Source organism: Pan troglodytes, chromosome 18, assembly GCF_028858775.2.
Source record: "Pan troglodytes isolate AG18354 chromosome 18, NHGRI_mPanTro3-v2.0_pri, whole genome shotgun sequence".
NCBI classification, from domain to species: domain Eukaryota; kingdom Metazoa; phylum Chordata; class Mammalia; order Primates; family Hominidae; genus Pan; species Pan troglodytes.
The window spans coordinates 2393610-2414284 of NC_072416.2; the positions used below are offsets into that span (position 1 = coordinate 2393610).

At 62.0% G+C, this 20675-nt stretch overlaps 2 protein-coding genes across 11 annotated transcripts in view; one reads left to right on the top strand and one right to left on the bottom strand.

The window, feature by feature from the left end:
* Positions 1–5434: 5434 nt before the first annotated feature.
* MPG (N-methylpurine DNA glycosylase) lies at positions 5435–20125 on the top strand. Of its 2 annotated transcripts, XM_016928970.3 has the most exons (5): positions 5435–5557; positions 6367–6559; positions 6653–6928; positions 17332–17536; positions 19680–20125. In XM_016928970.3, exons 2-5 carry the CDS (start codon positions 6407–6409, stop codon positions 20054–20056), a joined length of 1011 nt encoding a protein of 336 aa, XP_016784459.1. In that variant the 5' UTR covers positions 5435–5557; positions 6367–6406; the 3' UTR covers positions 20057–20125. The 2 variants fall into 2 exon arrangements, with proteins under 2 accessions (XP_016784459.1, XP_016784460.1); XM_016928971.4 differs by lacking the exon at positions 6367–6559 and having other exon boundaries at positions 5445–5557.
* NPRL3 (NPR3 like, GATOR1 complex subunit) overlaps positions 18551–20675 on the bottom strand; it is a 54942-nt gene continuing 52817 nt past the window's right edge. For all 9 annotated transcript variants that reach the window (XM_024349588.3, XM_016928957.4, XM_016928960.4 and 6 more), the window contains one exon: positions 18551–18874. The gene's annotated coding sequence lies outside the window, so the exon portion shown is untranslated. The remainder of the gene's footprint in view (positions 18875–20675) is intronic.

The following is a 20675-nucleotide window of genomic DNA, read 5'->3' on the forward strand; positions in this document are numbered from 1 at the left end:
ACCTGGGGCTGGGGTCTCCAGCGCCTCGGCCCGACGGAGGACCTGGTGGGAGCGGATGGCAGTATCAGCGCTGGGCGGCTCCGCCTCTCCCTGGCTCCACATTGAGGCTTGACCTGTCCTGCCCTGATTTGTGCTGAGAAGAGGGGTAGTGAGGAGGGAGAGCAGGCACAGGGTAAAGGGTGGAGGATGGGTGTGTATCCCTGGCTCCCCTAAACCCGACCTCCTCCAGAGGCCCACACTGACAAGTCCTGTATCCCACACTCACCCAATCCCACTAAGCACTCACATTCCCTCACACACATTCATGGGCACCGATCACTCACAATCATACACAGGCGTCCCCACATCCTTCCACTTCATGCGTTCATTCGCCTACACATGCACGTGCTCACATGCACCCACCTACTCATGCACATCTTTCATGGGTACATACGCGTGCACACACACACGTGTACACACTGATGCACACACTCAGTTCAGGACCGCAGTCATTACCCCTCCCCCTGCCCTGTGCCCCTACCCCCAGAAGCCCTGCTCCACCAGCAGGCACTCAGGCCAGGCTGCACCGGCCCCACCTGAAGCCACTCAGCAGAGGCAGCGCAGTGTCTGGTGTCCACTCTGGGCTCTTCTCACTGTCTCAGAGCTCAGCGGCCACCCCGGGGTGGGCTCATATCCCTGCACAATCTGGGCTGGACTCAAAATGGCACTCTGCTTTCCGCTGGGGCTGCTGGTGAGAGTTTCCCAGCGTTTCTCTCCTGACACTGGGTGGGCTGACCCTCCCAGGGTCGGGGACAGGGGTGCCAACAGCAGAGTACGGGCAGGGCTGTCCAGGAGCTCTGAGTGGTGGGTGGCCAAGGCTTCCTCTGGATAGAGGGTGCAGGGATCCCTTCGTCCCATGGGTCCCTAAGGACCCCTCTACAGGGTGCCCCCCCAGGCCTCGGACAAATGTGTCTTCAGGCCCTGTGCTGGTCACAAGGTGCTGCTGCTTCAGTGCCATCCTCTGGGTCTGGGTGGCACCAGCCCTCTCCAAACTGAGCTGTTGCACTGAGGGCCCAACGCAGACAATGGCCTGCTCCTTGGCTACACAAGGAGCTAATTTGAACTAAAGGTGCTGGTACACTTACCGGTAGATCCCAGAGCCTGGGCAAGATTCCCCTGCCCATATCCTTGTCCATGCCACGGGATAGGGCGGTGCCTGCACATAGTGGGTGCTCTCTGAACACAGGCAATATCAACACAATTCTCATGTAGAAGGAGACAATGGAAGCTTTGGAGGGAGTGGAGGGTAACTCCACCAGGGGATGACTGCCAGTGCATCACGGACACCGGGTGAGAGGGAGCCTGCCCCGGTGCCAACACTCAGTGCTCCTGTAGCCTGCACGTGCCACCCCTCCCATGCCAGGCTCACAGCCAGAGACAGGACAGTCTCCATGCTTAGCATTATTGACCCTGCCGGGGATAAGCAAGCCCTATCGGGCCTGGATGCCCAGACTAGGCTGGCAGGGCCAGAAGTGGTGTCCTCTCTGGAAAGCTGGGGACTGGGCTTGCCTCCAAAGCATGCCACAGCTGGGCATCTGGTGTCAGCAGGTCTCCTCCTGCAGCGGACTCTGTCAGACCCCACCTAGACCCGCTCCAAGACCCAGACACTCATCGCCAGCTGCCAGGAGCACCAACCACAGCTGGCTCAGAGCTGAAACCCCCCGCACCCAGGAGTCACCTTCAGTGGGGAGCATGCCCCAGTCTGCCTCTGCAGGCAAATCCCCAGCTCAGAGCCTGTGTCCAGGAATCCCCAGGCTCTCAGCCCACCCTGGCCTCCTGAGTGAGGTCATCAGAAGGATGATCAGAGGGGGGTCGACACACGTGTGCTCAGTGTCAGGCCTCTGAGCCCAAGCCTGCACGTATACATCCAGATGAAGCAAGTGAAGAATCACAAAAGAAGTGAAAATGGCCGGTTCCTGCCTTAACTGATGACATTACCTTGTGAAATTCCTTCTCCTGGCTCAGAAGCTCCCCCACCGAGCATCTTGTGACCCCCACTCCTCCCCGCCACAGAACAACCCCCTTTGACTGTAATTTTCCACTGCCTACCCAAACCCTATAAAACGGCCCCACCCCATCTCCCTTCGCTGACTCTCTTTTGGGACTCAGCCCGCCTGCACCCAGGTGAAATAAGCAGCCTTGTTGCTCACACAAAGCCTGCTTGGTGGTCTCTTCACACAGACGCGCATGAAACTCAGGATTGTACCCAGTCCACATAGACAAGTGTGTGCACATATGTGTGCTCTGCCTCCTGCCTGCCCTACTACTCTCTGTCCTGGTGGAGGAGCCCCCTATACGGAAACCCAGCTCCCGGCCCCTCTCTTCCCGTGTCATGCACCCTGGAGAAATGGAAATCAGCTGCAGTTGTCCAGCACTCCCGGGGCTGGTGGGCAGGCGTTAGGGTTAGGGTTAGGGTTAGGGTTAGGGTTAGGGTCTAGACCAACCCCAGGGTTTGTGGCCCTCACACCAGGACACGAGGGAATGGGAGCCCTGACCAGTAAGAGGAGTGTTCCCAACAGCTACCCCAGAATCCTCTGCTACCCCAGAATCCTCAGCTCAGCTTCTAGGCCACAAGTAATCACCCAAGGGGTCAGACTGTGGGCTTTGGAGAGTCCCTGGAAGGATCAGAAGAAACCGCCGGGGGAGCAGGGCTCCAGGGATGGGCCCATGACCAGCTCCTGGCTATTTGGGGAAGAGGCAGAAGGGGGCCAGGCCAGCCAGTGGCCTGAAGTCATAGACTATTTCTGAGGCAGCTGCCCCCTCCCCATATCCCAGGGTTTGGCAAGGGGTTCCCATAAGCACCTGGGCCCAGGGCCTGGCAGCACAGCCCCAGGCAGGGAGGATGTAGCTCACACACACCCAACCTCGGCCTGCCCAGTGGCTGCCTTCTCTGCCCAAGGAAGCTTTGGCCCTCCAGGGCTCATCAGACACAGACGGCCGCGGAGACCAGTCAAGAGGCCAGCAGCCACCCTGCTGGGAAGCTGCCAGCTCAAAGCTGTGTAGAGGAGTCCATGGGCTCTGACCTGACACCCACCTCAACAGCTGTCAGCACCCCCCCTCCATCAGAGAGAAGACGGAGCCAGTGTGCTGGGCACCCTGGGGTCCTAAGGCTGATACTAGAACCCTGGCCCCTGTAGCCAATACAGCCACATCTCTCAAAGACTTGTTTGTAAAGGCTCCAGCGACTGATGGCCACACCTCCTACAGCTGGAGGCAGCTCCAGCCCCTCCACAGCCTGTGGCCTATTGTGGAGGTCGGGGGTCAGGGCTGCTCACCCCAGCACCAATACTAGCTTTCACTCCTTTCAAAGCCTCAAGGGTGTTCTCATCTCCATCTTCCACTGATATCCTTGCCTCCTCCAACAAGCCTGTTCCAGCCCAGCAGTGGGACAAACTGGGGACAGAGGAAGCCCCAGGCCCCCTCCTCTCACCTGGCACCACTTTCTCTTGTCCCGGACCAGCCCGCCAGCCCACTCTGCAGGCCACAGTTGGAACTCTCATCCCACCACTTCCAGCCTGTGGTGGGAGCATTAGACCACAAACCAGGAAGTGGGGGGGGGGTGTGCCCAGAGATTGCGCAACCCCCAGCACTCAGTCCAGAACATCTGGAGAAGTTGGTTGCTGGCGCCCCGGTGCCGGCCTCTCCACCTCCTGGGGCAGGGGCCAATCTGCTCTCCAAGTGATTCTCTTTCCTCATAAGAAAGGTGGGGATAAAAACACCCCTCTGGGAGCCTCTGGACTCCCCATGAGTTCTGCAAGGACCATGTATCACTTGTAACATCAGAATAAATATAAGTACAAAGTAACACCCATCCTCTCCCTGCCCATCAAGAAGACAAAGGCTCAACTGGGGCCTCAGTTTCCCTACTAGACTGAGGGGGAGCACTCGGGGGGATGGGGGGCTGTTCCCACAGGAAGGAGAGACTCATTGTTTGGGAGGCATGGCTGCAGGGGATAAGCAGGGAGGGTGTGGAATCACATCCAGGGCTGCTTTATAAACACGGATTGATGACACATTATGCCCCCACCCCGGGAAGCGGCACACAGTGCTACAAACAGCTGGTGGCTTCCAGGCGGCTGATGGCCCCTCCCTCCCCAGGAAGTCCTGGCTGGGGCCCATGGGGGTGGGACGGCTGGTCAGAGGAGGAGACGCAGTTGGAGATCAGGGTCCTGCCCTGTTAGCCTTTCTGTAGGACCAGGTGTCACACTCATCTGAGGGCTCCAGACACATGGCCTGTGCGTCTGTCCTGCCCAGCATCTCCCACCTGACACGGCCAGGTGCCCAATTGCTCTTCAAGGCCTTTTCAGGTGCCCCTTTCCAGGACCAGGGTCACAGAAGTCAAAGCTCAGGAAAAGCCCCTCGAGGGTTTTTGTACGACAGGGGTGGGTTGTCGGGTGGGATCGTGCCTGCCATAGTGGAGGGGCCCTGCAGACCCAGATAAACCTTCAAGTGGCCAGAAGCGGGGGATGGCTCTGCTGGGTGCTGGGGCTGCCATGGGCCGTGGGAGCCAGCAGTGTGCCCAGCTCCCTCAGGGCCCGTCCCCTAGGCCCTTCCGTCCACTGGGCCAAGCACCGTCCCTGCCCCTCCCTAGGGGCATGGATCTGACTTGAGAGGCTGTGAGAGCTGTTAACAGGCGCAGCAGGCGCTGGGCCGTCGGGGAGGCCTCAGAAGCGTAGGACGTGTTCAGCCCGTGTTCAGCCCTGGTCTGGCCTCGGCCTCTAGAGGAGGCTGCCTGCGCTCCAGCAGGCCCAACCCAGAACGTGGGCGAGCTCCCTTCAGCATCCCTGGGCGGAAAGAGGGATGGGGGCTCTGCTGCAGAGGCAGAATCCGCGCCGCTCCCTCCTTCCTTCCCCCCACCAGCCTGTGACAACCCCGGCCAGGGGCGGGGGCTTCCGCACAAGCCTGGCGTCCACTTCCTGGATAAGGACTCCCTGGCCCACTCCGGACCAGGGCCGGGGCGGCCTCCCAGGCGCTCACTCCGCTGGCACCCCACCGGAAAACACGTCGGCGGCCTGCCTCCTCCCCCAAAGCACGACCGCTCCGCCCGGGCCCCTCGAGGATCCACTCAGGTTCACGACGGGCCCGTCCTCTCGGTGGTCTGACCACCGGCTGGTGGAGTGGGCTCTGAGGCCGCCAGGCGACCAGGGCGCAGGCGGGGGCGGACAGCTCATTGGGAGGGGCGCCGGGCACAGTGGGGGGCTCGCCCCACCCCCCAGGTGCCCCTTCCCCGCTCTCGCCTCGCAGGCACCGCATCAGGCCCGGGAATCGGTCCGGAACTGGCGGTGGGCGCTGGGAAGAGGATCCACCTCCACGTGGTCCGCCCCGCCCCGGGGGCGCAGCCAGTTCCCGGCGCTCACTGCCCCCTTCTCCCGGCTTCCGTCCCCTTCTGCGCAGGCGCCGCTCCGCCCCGGTCCTAGGGGTGCTTCCGTGGTCGGCGGCTGCTGGGCTGCGCGCCGGGGTCCAAGTCCCACGAAGCCCCGGTCCGAGCCGCCGGATGCCCGCGCGCAGCGGGGCCCAGGTGAGCGCGCGCCTCGGCCGCCCCGCGGAACAGACGCGCCCACCCCCAGGCGCAGCAGCGAGCGCGGCCGCGGGAGCGGGAGTGCCGGGGACGGGCGTACCGCCCACCGCCCCGAGGGTTCGGGGCAGAGCCAGAGCATAGGCCAAGGGCCAAGCTCGGGCCGAGAGCAGTGGCCGCAGCGCCCGGGGGCTGAACCCACGGCGCGCTGGCAGCGCGGGCCGAGCTGCGGAGACGGTCACGTCAGCGTCCGTTCCAGGCCGACTGGCAGACTCCGTTCTACATTAACGTCAGCGCTCCCGTTAAAAATAATGCATCTCTCCCATGCCAGGAGGACTTAGGTGCTGCTAAAGACCAGCCCTCCGGGTGCTGCCAGGCCGGCGCTCACCCGCCACCTTCATCTTCCCTCCTCCTTTGCCCCAGGACAGCTGAGGATGTGTGGTTAGGTTCCCCCTACTCATGGGGAGGCCAGAGGTGGGAGGCTGGCGGCCTGCTCGGTCTCAGCAGACCCTCCTAGTCCCTCAGGAGACCTTGCCTTTGCCCCACTTGCTCGTTTTCCAACCTGGGCCATGAAGCAGAGGACAGTTAGGAACCCTGAGCACGCGGTGGTCACCCCGGTGCTCACCCCTCCCTGTGTGTCAGGCCTTGGCCCTGCTAAGATCCTGTCTGTGTTTTGAATTCTGGTAAGGGGTGGATGAAAGGGCAGGGTTCCAGAAACCAGCTCAGACGTTTTCTTGGGACCTGCATGATAAGTGGGAATCGGAGGGCACCAGCCCTGCTGTCCCAGGCTCAGGCCCCCATCTGCTCCCCAGGTCATGCAGCCTGGGCCCCCATGCCGTGCAGCTCGCACATATGTGGGGCAGAGCAGCCACCCTGCCACCAGCAGCAGCCGTCCATCGTCAGACGTGGTCATTTCCTGAGGCCTCGAGTGTGTCAGGGTGTTTGTGCCTCCTAACAACCCACCGGATGGTCACCCCCGCTTTGCAGATGAAGAAACCAAAGCAGGTGGTCAAATCCAGTCCTTGCACTTCCTGAGCCTGACCTTACCACACAGTTGTCTCCTATTCGGATGCTTATTTATTTTTTTTCCCATTACAGTTTTCCCGAAGGATGGGGCAAAAGAAGCAGCGACCAGCTAGAGCAGGGCAGCCACACCGCTCGTCCGACGCAGCCCAGGCACCTGCAGAGCAGCCACACCGCTCGTCCGACGCTGCCCAGGCACCTTGCCCCAGGGAGCGCTGCTTGGGACCGCCCACCACTGCGGGCCCATACCGCAGCATCTATTTCTCAAGCCCAAAGGGCCACCTTACCCGACTGGGGTTGGAGTTTTTCGACCAGCCGGCAGTCCCCCTGGCCCGGGCATTTCTGGGACAGGTAATGTGAACATAGCAGCGAGGGCCCTCCTGAAGTGCCTGTCACTGCAGTTGTCCCTGAACCCCTGTCCGCTGCCTGCTGGATTGGCCCTCGGTTAGTCCTCCTTGTCCTCATGCATTTAGCGGCTTTGCTCACACTGGTCCCTGCTTAGCTTCATCTCAGTTGCCTGAGATCATCTGGGAAGAATGTAGAGATTGTCAGTGCTGCTTGGCCAGGGTGGAGCAGGGGTGCCACTGTCTACCCCCGGCTCTGGGCATCTAGGGCAGGAGCACTTGCACCGTTAGCCTTCCTCACCGGCAATCCACCTCAGTTTTTCCACACGTGGGAACTGTGGCTGTGGCCAGTGTCGGGCTGCCCCTTCCCGCTGTAGTGGCTCACAGCGCAGTGCTGGCTTCCCAGGGCCCCTGCAGCTTAGTGTAGGTCAAGGATCTGGGCTCTGCCAATCAGACTTGGAGTAAGAAGCAGAGACTGCCCAGGTCCCATCCTGGTGGGGCCTACGGTGCAGCCTGTCCCCACAAGCAGATGCTCACACAGTCGTGGCATCTTGGCTGGATCTGTTGGGAGCGAGGTGGTGGTGGTAGTCCTCGATACCAAAGCCCCAGGCCTGCCTTTCTGGTCCTCCAGAGGCTCCAAGGCCTTCCCTTTGTCCTTTAATGAGCCTACTTTTAGGTTATAATCACCAAGAAGAACCAGAAGAGTAATACCAGTGCCAGGAGTTGGGTGCTAAAGGAGCAGACCCTAGAATGTGGGCTCGACCTTGTGGAGAACACACAACATTCTGTCCCCATGCGGATCCTTCTAAAAGCACCTTAAGTAATGGCCATTTGTGGCCAGGTGTGGTGGCTCATGCCGGTAATCCCAGCACTTTGGGAAGTGGAGGCGGGCGGATCACAAGGCCAGGAGTTTGAGACCAGCCTGACCAACATGGTGAAACCCCATCTCTACTAAAAATACAAAAATTAGCTGGGTGTGATGACGGGTGCCTCTAATCTCAGCTACTCGAGAGGCTGAGGCAGGAGAATCACTTGAACCCAGGAGGCAGAGGTTGCAGTGAGCTGAGATCACGCCATTGCACTCCGGCCTGGGCGACAGAGCGAGACTCCGTCTCAAAAATAAAAAAAAAATACAATGGGCATTTGTGATACAACAAAACGGCACGTGTGGCAGGTGTGTCGTAGGAACAGGGCAAGGGCCCAGCATGGCATCAGGGACCACAGTACGTTTGTCTCTATTCAGCATCCTTGGCAGGCCACAGTCATGCCCACTTGAGCCCATTGGTGGACAAGATGATGTCCAGCAGAGAAGAGGGTGTCTCACCCTGTGTCCCTTGGATCAGGGACAGCCCTCTGCCCTCTCCATAACCTCCTAGTGGATGCCCTTGCAGACCCCTCAGCCAGGCTTGGGTCATGCACTCATCCCTAAAAGGGTCACTGCAGTGAGTTGCCATGAAATCCCAGGCCACTCCCTGGGCTGAGGAGGGTGTGGTCTCCCCCAGCAGGCTCTGCCAACAAGGAAGAGGGGTGTGTGTTGGCCATGGGGGTGGGGAGGGGTGAGAGGCCCCAGTATCTGCCACTGGTGGAAATGGTATCAGTGAAATCCTGATCAGAAATTTGGGATGGAAAAGGAAACAATGAGAAAAGGGCTGTGGGAACCTCCTCTCCAGAGTGGTAGTTGGGCCCCCCCAGTGTGCCCCCATGGAGGCACAGGAGTGTGCAGAGTGAAGCCCCTGGAGGGGCATTCCCTCTAAGCTCCAGGGAAGATGGAACAGGGCCACCCTTTCTCCCCTGGACATGGCCTGGTCAAGCCTGGCTTGTTCACTTCTGTCCTCACAGCTCTGGATGCCTAAGGATTTCTGGGCTTCCCGCACAGGCACTGACCCCTTCTTCCCACCACCCTGTCTCCGGGAAGGCCTCCTGAATGCTCCCGCGCTGACCCCTTCTTCCCACCACCCTGTCTCCGGGAAGGCCTCCTGAATGCTCCCCGCACTGACCCCTTCTTCCCACCACCCTGTCTCCAGGAAGGCCTCCCGAATGCTCCCGCACTGACCCCTTCTTCCCACCACCCTACCTCCGGGAAGGCCTCCTGAATGCTCCCGCACTGACCCCTTCTTCCCACCACCCTACCTCCGGGAAGGCCTCCTGAATGCTCCCGCACTGACCCCTTCTTCCCACCACCCTGTCTCCGGGAAGGCCTCCTGAATGCTCCCGCACTGACCCCTTCTTCCCACCACCCTGTCTCCAGGAAGGCCTCCTGAATGCTCCCGCACTGACCCCTTCTTCCCACCACTCTACCTCCGGGAAGGCCTCCTGAATGCTCCCGCACTGACCCCTTCTTCCCACCACCCTGTCTCCCGGAAGGCCTCCTGAATGCTCCCATGCTCACCCCTTCTTCCCACCACCCTGTCTCCGGGAAGGCCTCCTGAATGCTCCCGCGCTGACCCCTTCTTCCCACCACCCTACCTCCGGGAAGGCCTCCTGAATACTCCCACGCTGACCCCTTCTTCCCACCACCCTACCTCCGGGAAGGCCTCCCGAATGCTCCCGCACTGACCCCTTCTTCCCACCACCCTACCTCCGGGAAGGCCTCCTGAATGCCCCCGCACTGACCCCTTCTTCCCACCACCCTGTCTCCGGGAAGGCCTCCCGAATGCTCCCGCACTGACCCCTTCTTCCCACCACCCTACCTCCGGGAAGGCCTCCTGAATGCTCCCCGCACTGACCCCTTCTTCCCACCACCCTACCTCCGGGAAGGCCTCCTGAATACTCCCACGCTGACCCCTTCTTCCCACCACCCTGTCTCCAGGAAGGCCTCCTGAATGCTCCCGCACTGACCCCTTCTTCCCACCACCCTGTCTCCAGGAAGGCCTCCTGAATACTCCCACGCTGACCCCTTCTTCCCACCACCCTGTCTCCAGGAAGGCCTCCTGAATGCTCCCGCGCTGACCCCTTCTTCCCACCACCCTGTCTCCGGGAAGGCCTCCTGAATGCTCCCGCGCTGACCCCTTCTTCCCACCACCCTACCTCCGGGAAGGCCTCCTGAATGCTCCCGCGCTCACCCCTTCTTCCCACCACCCTACCTCCGGGAAGGCCTCCTGAATGCTCCCGCGCTCACCCCTTCTTCCCACCACCCTACCTCCGGGAAGGCCTCCTGAATGCTCCCGCACTGACCCCTTCTTCCCACCACCCTACCTCCGGGAAGGCCTCCTGAATGCTCCCGCGCTTACCCCTTCTTCCCACCACCCTGTCTCCGGGAAGGCCTCCTGAATGCTCCCGCACTGACCCCTTCTTCCCACCACCCTGTCTCCGGGAAGGCCTCCTGAATGCTCCCGCGCTTACCCCTTCTTCCCACCACCCTACCTCCGGGAAGGCCTCCTGAATGCTCCCGCGCTGACCCCTTCTTCCCACCACCCTGTCTCCGGGAAGGCCTCCTGAATACTCCCGCGCTGACCCCTTCTTCCCACCACCCTACCTCCGGGAAGGCCTCCTGAATGCTCCCGCGCTGACCCCTTCTTCCCACCACCCTGTCTCCGGGAAGGCCTCCTGAATGCTCCCGCGCTCACCCCTTCTTCCCACCACCCTGTCTCCGGGAAGGCCTCCTGAATGCTCCCGCACTGACCCCTTCTTCCCACCACCCTACCTCCGGGAAGGCCTCCTGAATGCTCCCGCGCTGACCCCTTCTTCCCACCACCCTGTCTCCGGGAAGGCCTCCTGAATGCTCCCGCACTGACCCCTTCTTCCCACCACCCTACCTCCGGGAAGGCCTCCTGAATGCTCCCACACTGACCCCTTCTTCCCACCACCCTGTCTCCGGGAAGGCCTCCTGAATGCTCCCGCACTGACCCCTTCTTCCCACCACCCTGTCTCCGGGAAGGCCTCCTGAATACTCCCACGCTGACCCCTTCTTCCCACCACCCTGTCTCCGGGAAGGCCTCCCGAATGCTCCCGCACTGACCCCTTCTTCCCACCACCCTACCTCCGGGAAGGCCTCCTGAATGCTCCCGCGCTGACCCCTTCTTCCCACCACCCTACCTCCGGGAAGGCCTCCTGAATACTCCCGCGCTGACCCCTTCTTCCCACCACCCTGTCTCCGGGAAGGCCTCCTGAATACTCCCGCGCTGACCCCTTCTTCCCACCACCCTGTCTCCGGGAAGGCCTCCTGAATGCTCCCGCGCTGACCCCTTCTTCCCACCACCCTACCTCCGGGAAGGCCTCCTGAATGCTCCCCGCACTGACCCCTTCTTCCCACCACCCTGTCTCCGGGAAGGCCTCCTGAATGCTCCCGCGCTGACCCCTTCTTCCCACCACCCTACCTCCGGGAAGGCCTCCTGAATGCTCCCGCACTGACCCCTTCTTCCCACCACCCTGTCTCCGGGAAGGCCTCCCGAATGCTCCCGCACTGACCCCTTCTTCCCACCACCCTACCTCCGGGAAGGCCTCCTGAATGCTCCCGCGCTGACCCCTTCTTCCCACCACCCTACCTCCGGGAAGGCCTCCTGAATGCTCCCACGCTGACCCCTTCTTCCCACCACCCTACCTCCGGGAAGGCCTCCCGAATGCTCCCGCACTGACCCCTTCTTCCCACCACCCTACCTCCGGGAAGGCCTCCTGAATGCTCCCGCACTGACCCCTTCTTCCCACCACCCTACCTCCGGGAAGGCCTCCTGAATGCTCCCGCACTGACCCCTTCTTCCCACCACCCTGTCTCCAGGAAGGCCTCCTGAATGCTCCCGCACTGACCCCTTCTTCCCACCACTCTACCTCCGGGAAGGCCTCCTGAATGCTCCCGCACTGACCCCTTCTTCCCACCACCCTACCTCCGGGAAGGCCTCCTGAATGCTCCCGCGCTGACCCCTTCTTCCCACCACCCTACCTCCGGGAAGGCCTCCTGAATGCTCCCGCGCTCACCCCTTCTTCCCACCACCCTACCTCCGGGAAGGCCTCCTGAATGCTCCCGCACTGACCCCTTCTTCCCACCACCCTACCTCCGGGAAGGCCTCCCGAATGCTCCCGCACTGACCCCTTCTTCCCACCACCCTGTCTCCGGGAAGGCCTCCTGAATGCTCCCGCACTGACCCCTTCTTCCCACCACCCTGTCTCCGGGAAGGCCTCCCGAATGCTCCCCGCACTGACCCCTTCTTCCCACCACCCTGTCTCCGGGAAGGCCTCCTGAATGCTCCCGCGCTGACCCCTTCTTCCCACCACCCTACCTCCGGGAAGGCCTCCTGAATGCTCCCATGCTCACCCCTTCTTCCCACCACCCTGTCTCCGGGAAGGCCTCCTGAATGCTCCCGCACTGACCCCTTCTTCCCACCACCCTGTCTCCGGGAAGGCCTCCTGAATGCTCCCATGCTCACCCCTTCTTCCCACCACCCTGTCTCCGGGAAGGCCTCCTGAATGCTCCCGCACTGACCCCTTCTTCCCACCACCCTACCTCCGGGAAGGCCTCCTGAATGCTCCCGCCCTGACCCCTTCTTCCCACCACCCTGTCTCCGGGAAGGCCTCCTGAATGCTCCCGCACTGACCCCTTCTTCCCACCACCCTGTCTCCGGGAAGGCCTCCTGAATGCTCCCGCACTGACCCCTTCTTCCCACCACCCTACCTCCGGGAAGGCCTCCTGAATGCTCCCGCCCTGACCCCTTCTTCCCACCACCCTGTCTCCGGGAAGGCCTCCTGAATGCTCCCGCGCTGACCCCTTCTTCCCACCACCCTGTCTCCAGGAAGGCCTCCTGAATGCTCCCGCACTGACCCCTTCTTCCCACCACCCTGTCTCCAGGAAGGCCTCCTGAATGCTCCCGCGCTGACCCCTTCTTCCCACCACCCTACCTCCGGGAAGGCCTCCTGAATACTCCCACGCTGACCCCTTCTTCCCACCACCCTGTCTCCAGGAAGGCCTCCTGAATGCTCCCGCACTGACCCCTTCTTCCCACCACCCTGTCTCCGGGAAGGCCTCCTGAATACTCCCACGCTGACCCCTTCTTCCCACCACCCTGTCTCCAGGAAGGCCTCCTGAATGCTCCCGCACTGACCCCTTCTTCCCACCACCCTACCTCCGGGAAGGCCTCCTGAATGCTCCCGCACTGACCCCTTCTTCCCACCACCCTACCTCCGGGAAGGCCTCCTGAATGCTCCCGCACTGACCCCTTCTTCCCACCACCCTACCTCCGGGAAGGCCTCCTGAATGCTCCCACACTGACCCCTTCTTCCCACCACCCTGTCTCCGGGAAGGCCTCCTGAATGCTCCCGCGCTGACCCCTTCTTCCCACCACCCTGTCTCCGGGAAGGCCTCCTGAATGCTCCCGCACTGACCCCTTCTTCCCACCACCCTACCTCCGGGAAGGCCTCCTGAATACTCCCACACTGACCCCTTCTTCCCACCACCCTGTCTCCGGGAAGGCCTCCTGAATGCTCCCCGCGCTGACCCCTTCTTCCCACCACCCTGTCTCCGGGAAGGCCTCCTGAATGCTCCCGCGCTGACCCCTTCTTCCCACCACCCTGTCTCCGGGAAGGCCTCCTGAATGCTCCCGCACTGACCCCTTCTTCCCACCACCCTACCTCCGGGAAGGCCTCCTGAATACTCCCACACTGACCCCTTCTTCCCACCACCCTGTCTCCGGGAAGGCCTCCTGAATGCTCCCGCGCTGACCCCTTCTTCCCACCACCCTACCTCCGGGAAGGCCTCCTGAATGCTCCCGCGCTGACCCCTTCTTCCCACCACCCTACCTCCGGGAAGGCCTCCTGAATACTCCCACGCTGACCCCTTCTTCCCACCACCCTGTCTCCGGGAAGGCCTCCTGAATGCTCCCGCGCTGACCCCTTCTTCCCACCACCCTACCTCCGGGAAGGCCTCCTGAATGCTCCCGCGCTGACCCCTTCTTCCCACCACCCTACCTCCGGGAAGGCCTCCTGAATACTCCCACGCTGACCCCTTCTTCCCACCACCCTGTCTCCAGGAAGGCCTCCTGAATGCTCCCGCACTGACCCCTTCTTCCCACCACCCTGTCTCCAGGAAGGCCTCCTGAATGCTCCCGCGCTGACCCCTTCTTCCCACCACCCTGTCTCCGGGAAGGCCTCCTGAATGCTCCCGCACTGACCCCTTCTTCCCACCACCCTGTCTCCGGGAAGGCCTCCTGAATACTCCCGCGCTGACCCCTTCTTCCCACCACCCTGTCTCCGGGAAGGCCTCCTGAATACTCCCGCGCTGACCCCTTCTTCCCACCACCCTGTCTCCGGGAAGGCCTCCTGAATGCTCCCGCGCTGACCCCTTCTTCCCACCACCCTACCTCCGGGAAGGCCTCCTGAATGCTCCCACACTGACCCCTTCTTCCCACCACCCTACCTCCGGGAAGGCCTCCTGAATGCTCCCGCGCTCACCCCTTCTTCCCACCACCCTGTCTCCGGGAAGGCCTCCTGAATGCTCCCGCGCTCACCCCTTCTTCCCACCACCCTGTCTCCGGGAAGGCCTCCTGAATGCTCCCGCACTGACCCCTTCTTCCCACCACCCTGTCTCCGGGAAGGCCTCCTGAATGCTCCCGCACTGACCCCTTCTTCCCACCACCCTGTCTCCGGGAAGGCCTCCTGAATGCTCCCGCGCTCACCCCTTCTTCCCACCACCCTACCTCCGGGAAGGCCTCCTGAATGCTCCCGCACTGACCCCTTCTTCCCACCACCCTGTCTCCGGGAAGGCCTCCTGAATGCTCCCGCACTGACCCCTTCTTCCCACCACCCTACCTCCGGGAAGGCCTCCTGAATGCTCCCACACTGACCCCTTCTTCCCACCACCCTACCTCCGGGAAGGCCTCCTGAATACTCCCACGCTGACCCCTTCTTCCCACCACCCTGTCTCCAGGAAGGCCTCCTGAATGCTCCCGCACTGACCCCTTCTTCCCACCACCCTACCTCCGGGAAGGCCTCCTGAATGCTCCCGCACTGACCCCTTCTTCCCACCACCCTGTCTCCGGGAAGGCCTCCTGAATGCTCCCGCACTGACCCCTTCTTCCCACCACCCTACCTCCGGGAAGGCCTCCTGAATACTCCCACGCTGACCCCTTCTTCCCACCACCCTGTCTCCAGGAAGGCCTCCTGAATGCTCCCGCACTGACCCCTTCTTCCCACCACTCTACCTCCGGGAAGGCCTCCTGAATACTCCCACACTGACCCCTTCTTCCCACCACCCTACCTCCGGGAAGGCCTCCTGAATGCTCCCGCGCTGACCCCTTCTTCCCACCACCCTGTCTCCGGGAAGGCCTCCTGAATGCTCCCGCACTGACCCCTTCTTCCCACCACCCTGTCTCCAGGAAGGCCTCCTGAATGCTCCCGCGCTGACCCCTTCTTCCCACCACCCTACCTCCGGGAAGGCCTCCTGAATGCTCCCGCACTGACCCCTTCTTCCCACCACCCTACCTCCGGGAAGGCCTCCTGAATGCTCCCGCGCTCACCCCTTCTTCCCACCACCCTACCTCCGGGAAGGCCTCCTGAATGCTCCCGCACTGACCCCTTCTTCCCACCACCCTGTCTCCAGGAAGGCCTCCTGAATGCTCCCATGCTCACCCCTTCTTCCCACCACCCTGTCTCCAGGAAGGCCTCCTGAATGCTCCCGCACTGACCCCTTCTTCCCACCACCCTGTCTCCGGGAAGGCCTCCTGAATGCTCCCATGCTCACCCCTTCTTCCCACCACCCTGCCTCCAGGAAGGCCTCCTGAATGCTCCCGCACTGACCCCTTCTTCCCACCACCCTACCTCCGGGAAGGCCTCCTGAATGCTCCCGCGCTGACCCCTTCTTCCCACCACCCTACCTCCGGGAAGGCCTCCTGAATGCTCCCGCACTGACCCCTTCTTCCCACCACCCTGTCTCCGGGAAGGCCTCCTGAATGCTCCCGCCCTGACCCCTTCTTCCCACCACCCTACCTCCGGGAAGGCCTCCTGAATGCTCCCGCCCTGACCCCTTCTTCCCACCACCCTGTCTCCGGGAAGGCCTCCCGAATGCTCCCGCACTGACCCCTTCTTCCCACCACCCTGTCTCCGGGAAGGCCTCCCGAATGCTCCCGCACTGACCCCTTCTTCCCACCACCCTGTCTCCGGGAAGGCCTCCCGAATGCTCCCGCACTGACCCCTTCTTCCCACCACCCTGTCTCCGGGAAGGCCTCCCGAATGCTCCCGCACTGACCCCTTCTTCCCACCACCCTGTCTCCGGGAAGGCCTCCCGAATGCTCCCGCACTGACCCCTTCTTCCCACCACCCTACCTCCGGGAAGGCCTCCTGAATGCTCCCGCACTGACCCCTTCTTCCCACCACCCTACCTCCGGGAAGGCCTCCTGAATGCTCCCGCACTGACCCCTTCTTCCCACCACCCTACCTCCGGGAAGGCCTCCCGAATGCTCCCGCACTGACCCCTTCTTCCCACCACCCTGTCTCCAGGAAGGCCTCCCGAATGCTCCCCACACTGACCCCTTCTTCCCACCACCCTGTCTCCAGGAAGGCCTCCCGAATGCTCCCGCGCTGACCCCTTCTTCCCACCACCCTGTCTCCAGGAAGGCCTCCCGAATGCTCCCGCACTGACCCCTTCTTCCCACCACCCTGTCTCCGGGAAGGCCTCCTGAATACTCCCCGGCGAGCATCTAAGCTCCAGTGCCCCTCCTCCCCAGCCCGTGATACTGACCATGGCCTTTGGCACCACAGGGCTTCGTGGGCTGAGGTGAAGGTAGCCTGGCTGTCCAGCTGACCTATCTGGCCTAAAAACGAGAGAGGTGCAGGGGATGTGGTTGGTCCCCAGTGCTCTGCTGTTAACTCTGGGGCTCCGAGCAGTGACACAACTGTTGGCCGTTACCAGGACCATGGTCCAGGCTGGGGCACCGTGGGGCAGCTGGGCCTACTGCTCAGAAAGCCGGAGGGTGGGAGCTGAGTATGAGGGTCCCTTGTGGCCACCTTAGCAGCCCAGGTTTAGGGGACTTCACGGGCTCTGGGATTGCCCAGGTAGCTGATGTGGGGACATCCTTGGGGTCCTGTGCCTTCCGTGATGCCTGGCCTCGTGCTAAATGCTGATGGTTTTCTCAAGGGTACCTGGGAACGGAGGAAGCTGGGGAATGGAGGGTCCTGCTGAGAGGACTTGACCTGCAAGGTGAATCCATGACTGCCAGTTCCCAGCCCAGCCTGGCTATGGCCTGAGGTGTCTTCGGCCTGCGGTCTGGTTGTCTAGCAGGGCTGGAGGAGACAACTGGTGCCCTCAATAGCCACATTCAGCCTCAGCAGGAGCAAGAGAAGAGGCAGGATGGAGACGGGGCAAGGTCCCTGGCTAGACCCGGGCGGCTGACACACCCTGAGCTGGGGAGATGAGGTCCAGGCTGGGCACTGTTAGGGTGAGTGGACCCCCATCCCTTCCCGCCCTGAGCAGAAACTGACTGCCCACAGGTCCTAGTCCGGCGACTTCCTAATGGCACAGAACTCCGAGGCCGCATCGTGGAGACCGAGGCATACCTGGGGCCAGAGGATGAAGCCGCCCACTCAAGGGGTGGCCGGCAGACCCCCCGCAACCGAGGCATGTTCATGAAGCCGGGGACCCTGTACGTGTACATCATTTACGGCATGTACTTCTGCATGAACATCTCCAGCCAGGGTGAGCAGTGCTGGGGCACGGGGGGTTGGAGGGCCGGCAGAGCCCTGTCCGCTAGCAGCCAGGGGACCACTAGGAGGACTGAGGTGGGGGCGGCATTTGAGCGAGGAGGTGCCACTTCCAGGCCAGGCCAGGGTTTCGGGAGCTCTGGCTACGTTGACGGGGCAGGGCTGGTTAAAGGGGTAGAAAGGGCTGGGTGGGGCCGGGCGCGGTGGCTCATGCCTGTCATCCCAGCACTTCGGGAGGCCGAGGCGGGCGGATCACCTGAGGTCAGGAGTTCGACACCAGCCTGGCCAACACGGTGAAACTCTGTCTCTACCAAAAATACAAAAATTAGCCGGGCATGGTAGTGGGCACCTGTAATCCCAGCTACTAGGGAGGTGGAGGCAGGAGAATCGCTTGAACCCAGGAGGCGGAGGTTGCAGGGAGCCAAGATCGCGCCACGACACTCCAGCCTGGGTGACAGAGCGAGACTCCATCTCAAAGGAAAAAAAAAAAAAAAGGAAAGGAAAAGAAAGGGTTGGTTGGAGTGGAGGCAGAAAGGAGGCCGAGGACACAGTGTCGCCTGCCCTTGACGGAGGCAGCACATGAGGATGAGAAGCTGATGGGAGAAGAGGATGACTGCAGTGCTGAGAGCAGCGTGGTCAGGTCGCCAAGGACGGAGCAGTGGGCACAGCAGGGGGACTTAGGGTCGGCAGAGGAGTCGGTGAGGAAAGGGAGGTTTGGCAGGAAGTGATCAAAGGGGTCGTGTTTTTGTCAGGACGTGGGACTTGGATGTGTTCTGTGTGAAGGAGCCCGGGCACGGGGGTGTGGTGATGAGGGCGGCCAGGCTTTGACTCATTTGCAGGCGGCTCTGTGGGGGCTCAGTGAGACAATGAGGGGCATGTGCCCTGTACCCACAGGGATGTAGAGGGTCCTGCTCCTCCCTACTGAGGTGGGTCAGGGTGGGCAGCGGGCACCCCACCTGGTGAGCTGGAAGCAGCGTGGGAATCACAGAATGGACGGGAACTTAAAGGCTTTGCTTGGCCTTGATTTTATCTTGAAATACTTTGACAGCTGGCGGGTTGAGGGTATCTGCTCACAGGAACGCCGCATTTGCTGGCTTTGTCCACTAGTGCTCGCCCCTGGCTGCTGATGCAGAGCCTCACGTGGCCGCAGCCCAAGAGTAGGGACTGGCTTGGCCACCTCCAGGCTAAGCTTCTGACTCCCAGGTGGCTGGGAGGGCCAGGGGTGCACAGGTGCATCAGAGCAGGTGCTGCCTTGCTGGAGGGCCAGGGCTCTTCTGGCCAGGGTCCAGGTCATCATTGTCCCCAGCCAGGAATCCAAGGGGCCTTTCCAAACCTGCAGGGCAGAGGGAATTTGGGTATCTGTGCTTGAGTGAGCCCCTGGGCCCAGGAGCCTTCGCTTGCTGTCTCTGCTTCTCAAGTGGCCTGGCCTGGTGAGGGAGGGGGCTAGGCTGGAGGAGGGATCCCAAGGGAGGTGAGGGGGCTTCGTCAGCCTCCTCCTGCCCTGCCTGTGCAGGGTGTTGTAGTCAGTCCTTCCACTGAGTCATTGCATGGGCTCTCCCAACATCCGGTGCACACTGGCAGCTGCTCTAAGCCAACTCCTAGCCCCCACCACTTGACCAACACAAACACTGAGTGGGTGAGGCAGAAGGGGAGCACTGGGGCCTGGCTAGGCCAAGGCTTCCTGCTTCCTGGCTGAATGATCGCACCCGAGGACTGGCTCTCTGGAGCTTCCTTTGCTGGCCTTACAGCTGCTGCCAGTCACAAGACCAGGGGAAGCCAGGTAGAAAGGAACTGATACCCAGCATTTGTCATGTGTTTTTAACAGTCTGGCTTTGTGGGGGCGGCCACAGTGGGGGAGGCCCTGCCTGGTGGTGGAAGCCAGAGGTGCCCACAGGAGGCACACCTCATGGTGCAGGCTTGGAGGATAGCAAGGTAGGCAGAGGGGTCTGGACACAGTGAGGTGCAGCCCCCTCCCACCAGGTCAGACCCAGGAGATGGTGCAGGTGCACAGAGCAGGTCCCTGGCCCAGGCAGGAAGGCAGCTGCACCCTCCCTGCAGCACAGGATGTCTGGATGTGTACTAGGGCAGAGAGGACAGGAGCCTAGGGAGGCTCCACTTCCAAACTGTCCGTCCCACAGGGGACGGGGCTTGCGTCTTGCTGCGAGCACTGGAGCCCCTGGAAGGTCTGGAGACCATGCGTCAGCTTCGCAGCACCCTCCGGAAAGGCACCGCCAGCCGTGTCCTCAAGGACCGCGAGCTCTGCAGTGGCCCCTCCAAGCTGTGCCAGGCCCTGGCCATCAACAAGAGCTTTGACCAGAGGGACCTGGCACAGGATGAAGCTGTATGGCTGGAGCGTGGTCCCCTGGAGCCCAGTGAGCCGGCTGTAGTGGCAGCAGCCCGGGTGGGCGTCGGCCATGCAGGGGAGTGGGCCCGGAAACCCCTCCGCTTCTATGTCCGGGGCAGCCCCTGGGTCAGTGTGGTCGACAGAGTGGCTGAGCAGGACACACAGGCCTGAGCAAAGGGCCTGCCCAGACAAGATTTTTTAATTGCTTAAAAACCGAATAAATGTTTTATTTCTAGAAAACTGTGCCTTAGCCAGAGCTCCTCTAGGTGATCAACACATGTCTGGAGCTAGCTCTTCCTCCAGGACACGAGAGCTGGGGGCCCTGAGTACGTAGCGCCAGGCCCGGTGTGGATGCTGGGGAGAATCATCAGTGTGGGAGCCGAGAGCCCCCGAGGGTGGGGTCCTGCACAGTGGGCCATGCCTCCACCAGCAAGATGTGCACAGGTGACACGGCTGCTCCAGCCTAGCAGGGCCAGCCCAGGCCCTCGTGCCCCAGATGGTCAGGACCAGGTCACAGCTTGGCTATGAGCCTGTTTGTGGCTTCTGTGGACTGTGGTGAGGACTGGGCCAGGAAAGGCTCAGGGTAGCCTGGGAGGAAGAAGCGCATGGCAGACAGAGGTGATGGGGAGGGGGCCACAGGGCACTTCACAAATGGAAGGCTGTCAGAGAGACAGGGACAGGCCACACAAGTGTTTCTGCACATTCTTCAGGGTGGCCACAGACTGGGGGGTCCAAGCAGCAGGTGTAGGGACAGAAGGAGGGTCTGAGAAACGCACAGCCCACATGGGCC

What these genes read in the sequence shown, in the direction of transcription:
- MPG (XM_016928970.3), top strand. Translation starts at nt 6,407, where the DNA reads ATGTGGGGCAGAGCAGCCACCCTGCCACCAGCAGCAGCCGTCCATCGT. An exon ending in CCCGGGCATTTCTGGGACAG is followed by an intron (nt 6,929 to 17,331) that starts GTAATGTGAACA and finishes GACTGCCCACAG; the next exon opens with GTCCTAGTCCGGCGACTTCC. An exon ending in CATGAACATCTCCAGCCAGG is followed by an intron (nt 17,537 to 19,679) that starts GTGAGCAGTGCT and finishes TCCGTCCCACAG; the next exon opens with GGGACGGGGCTTGCGTCTTG.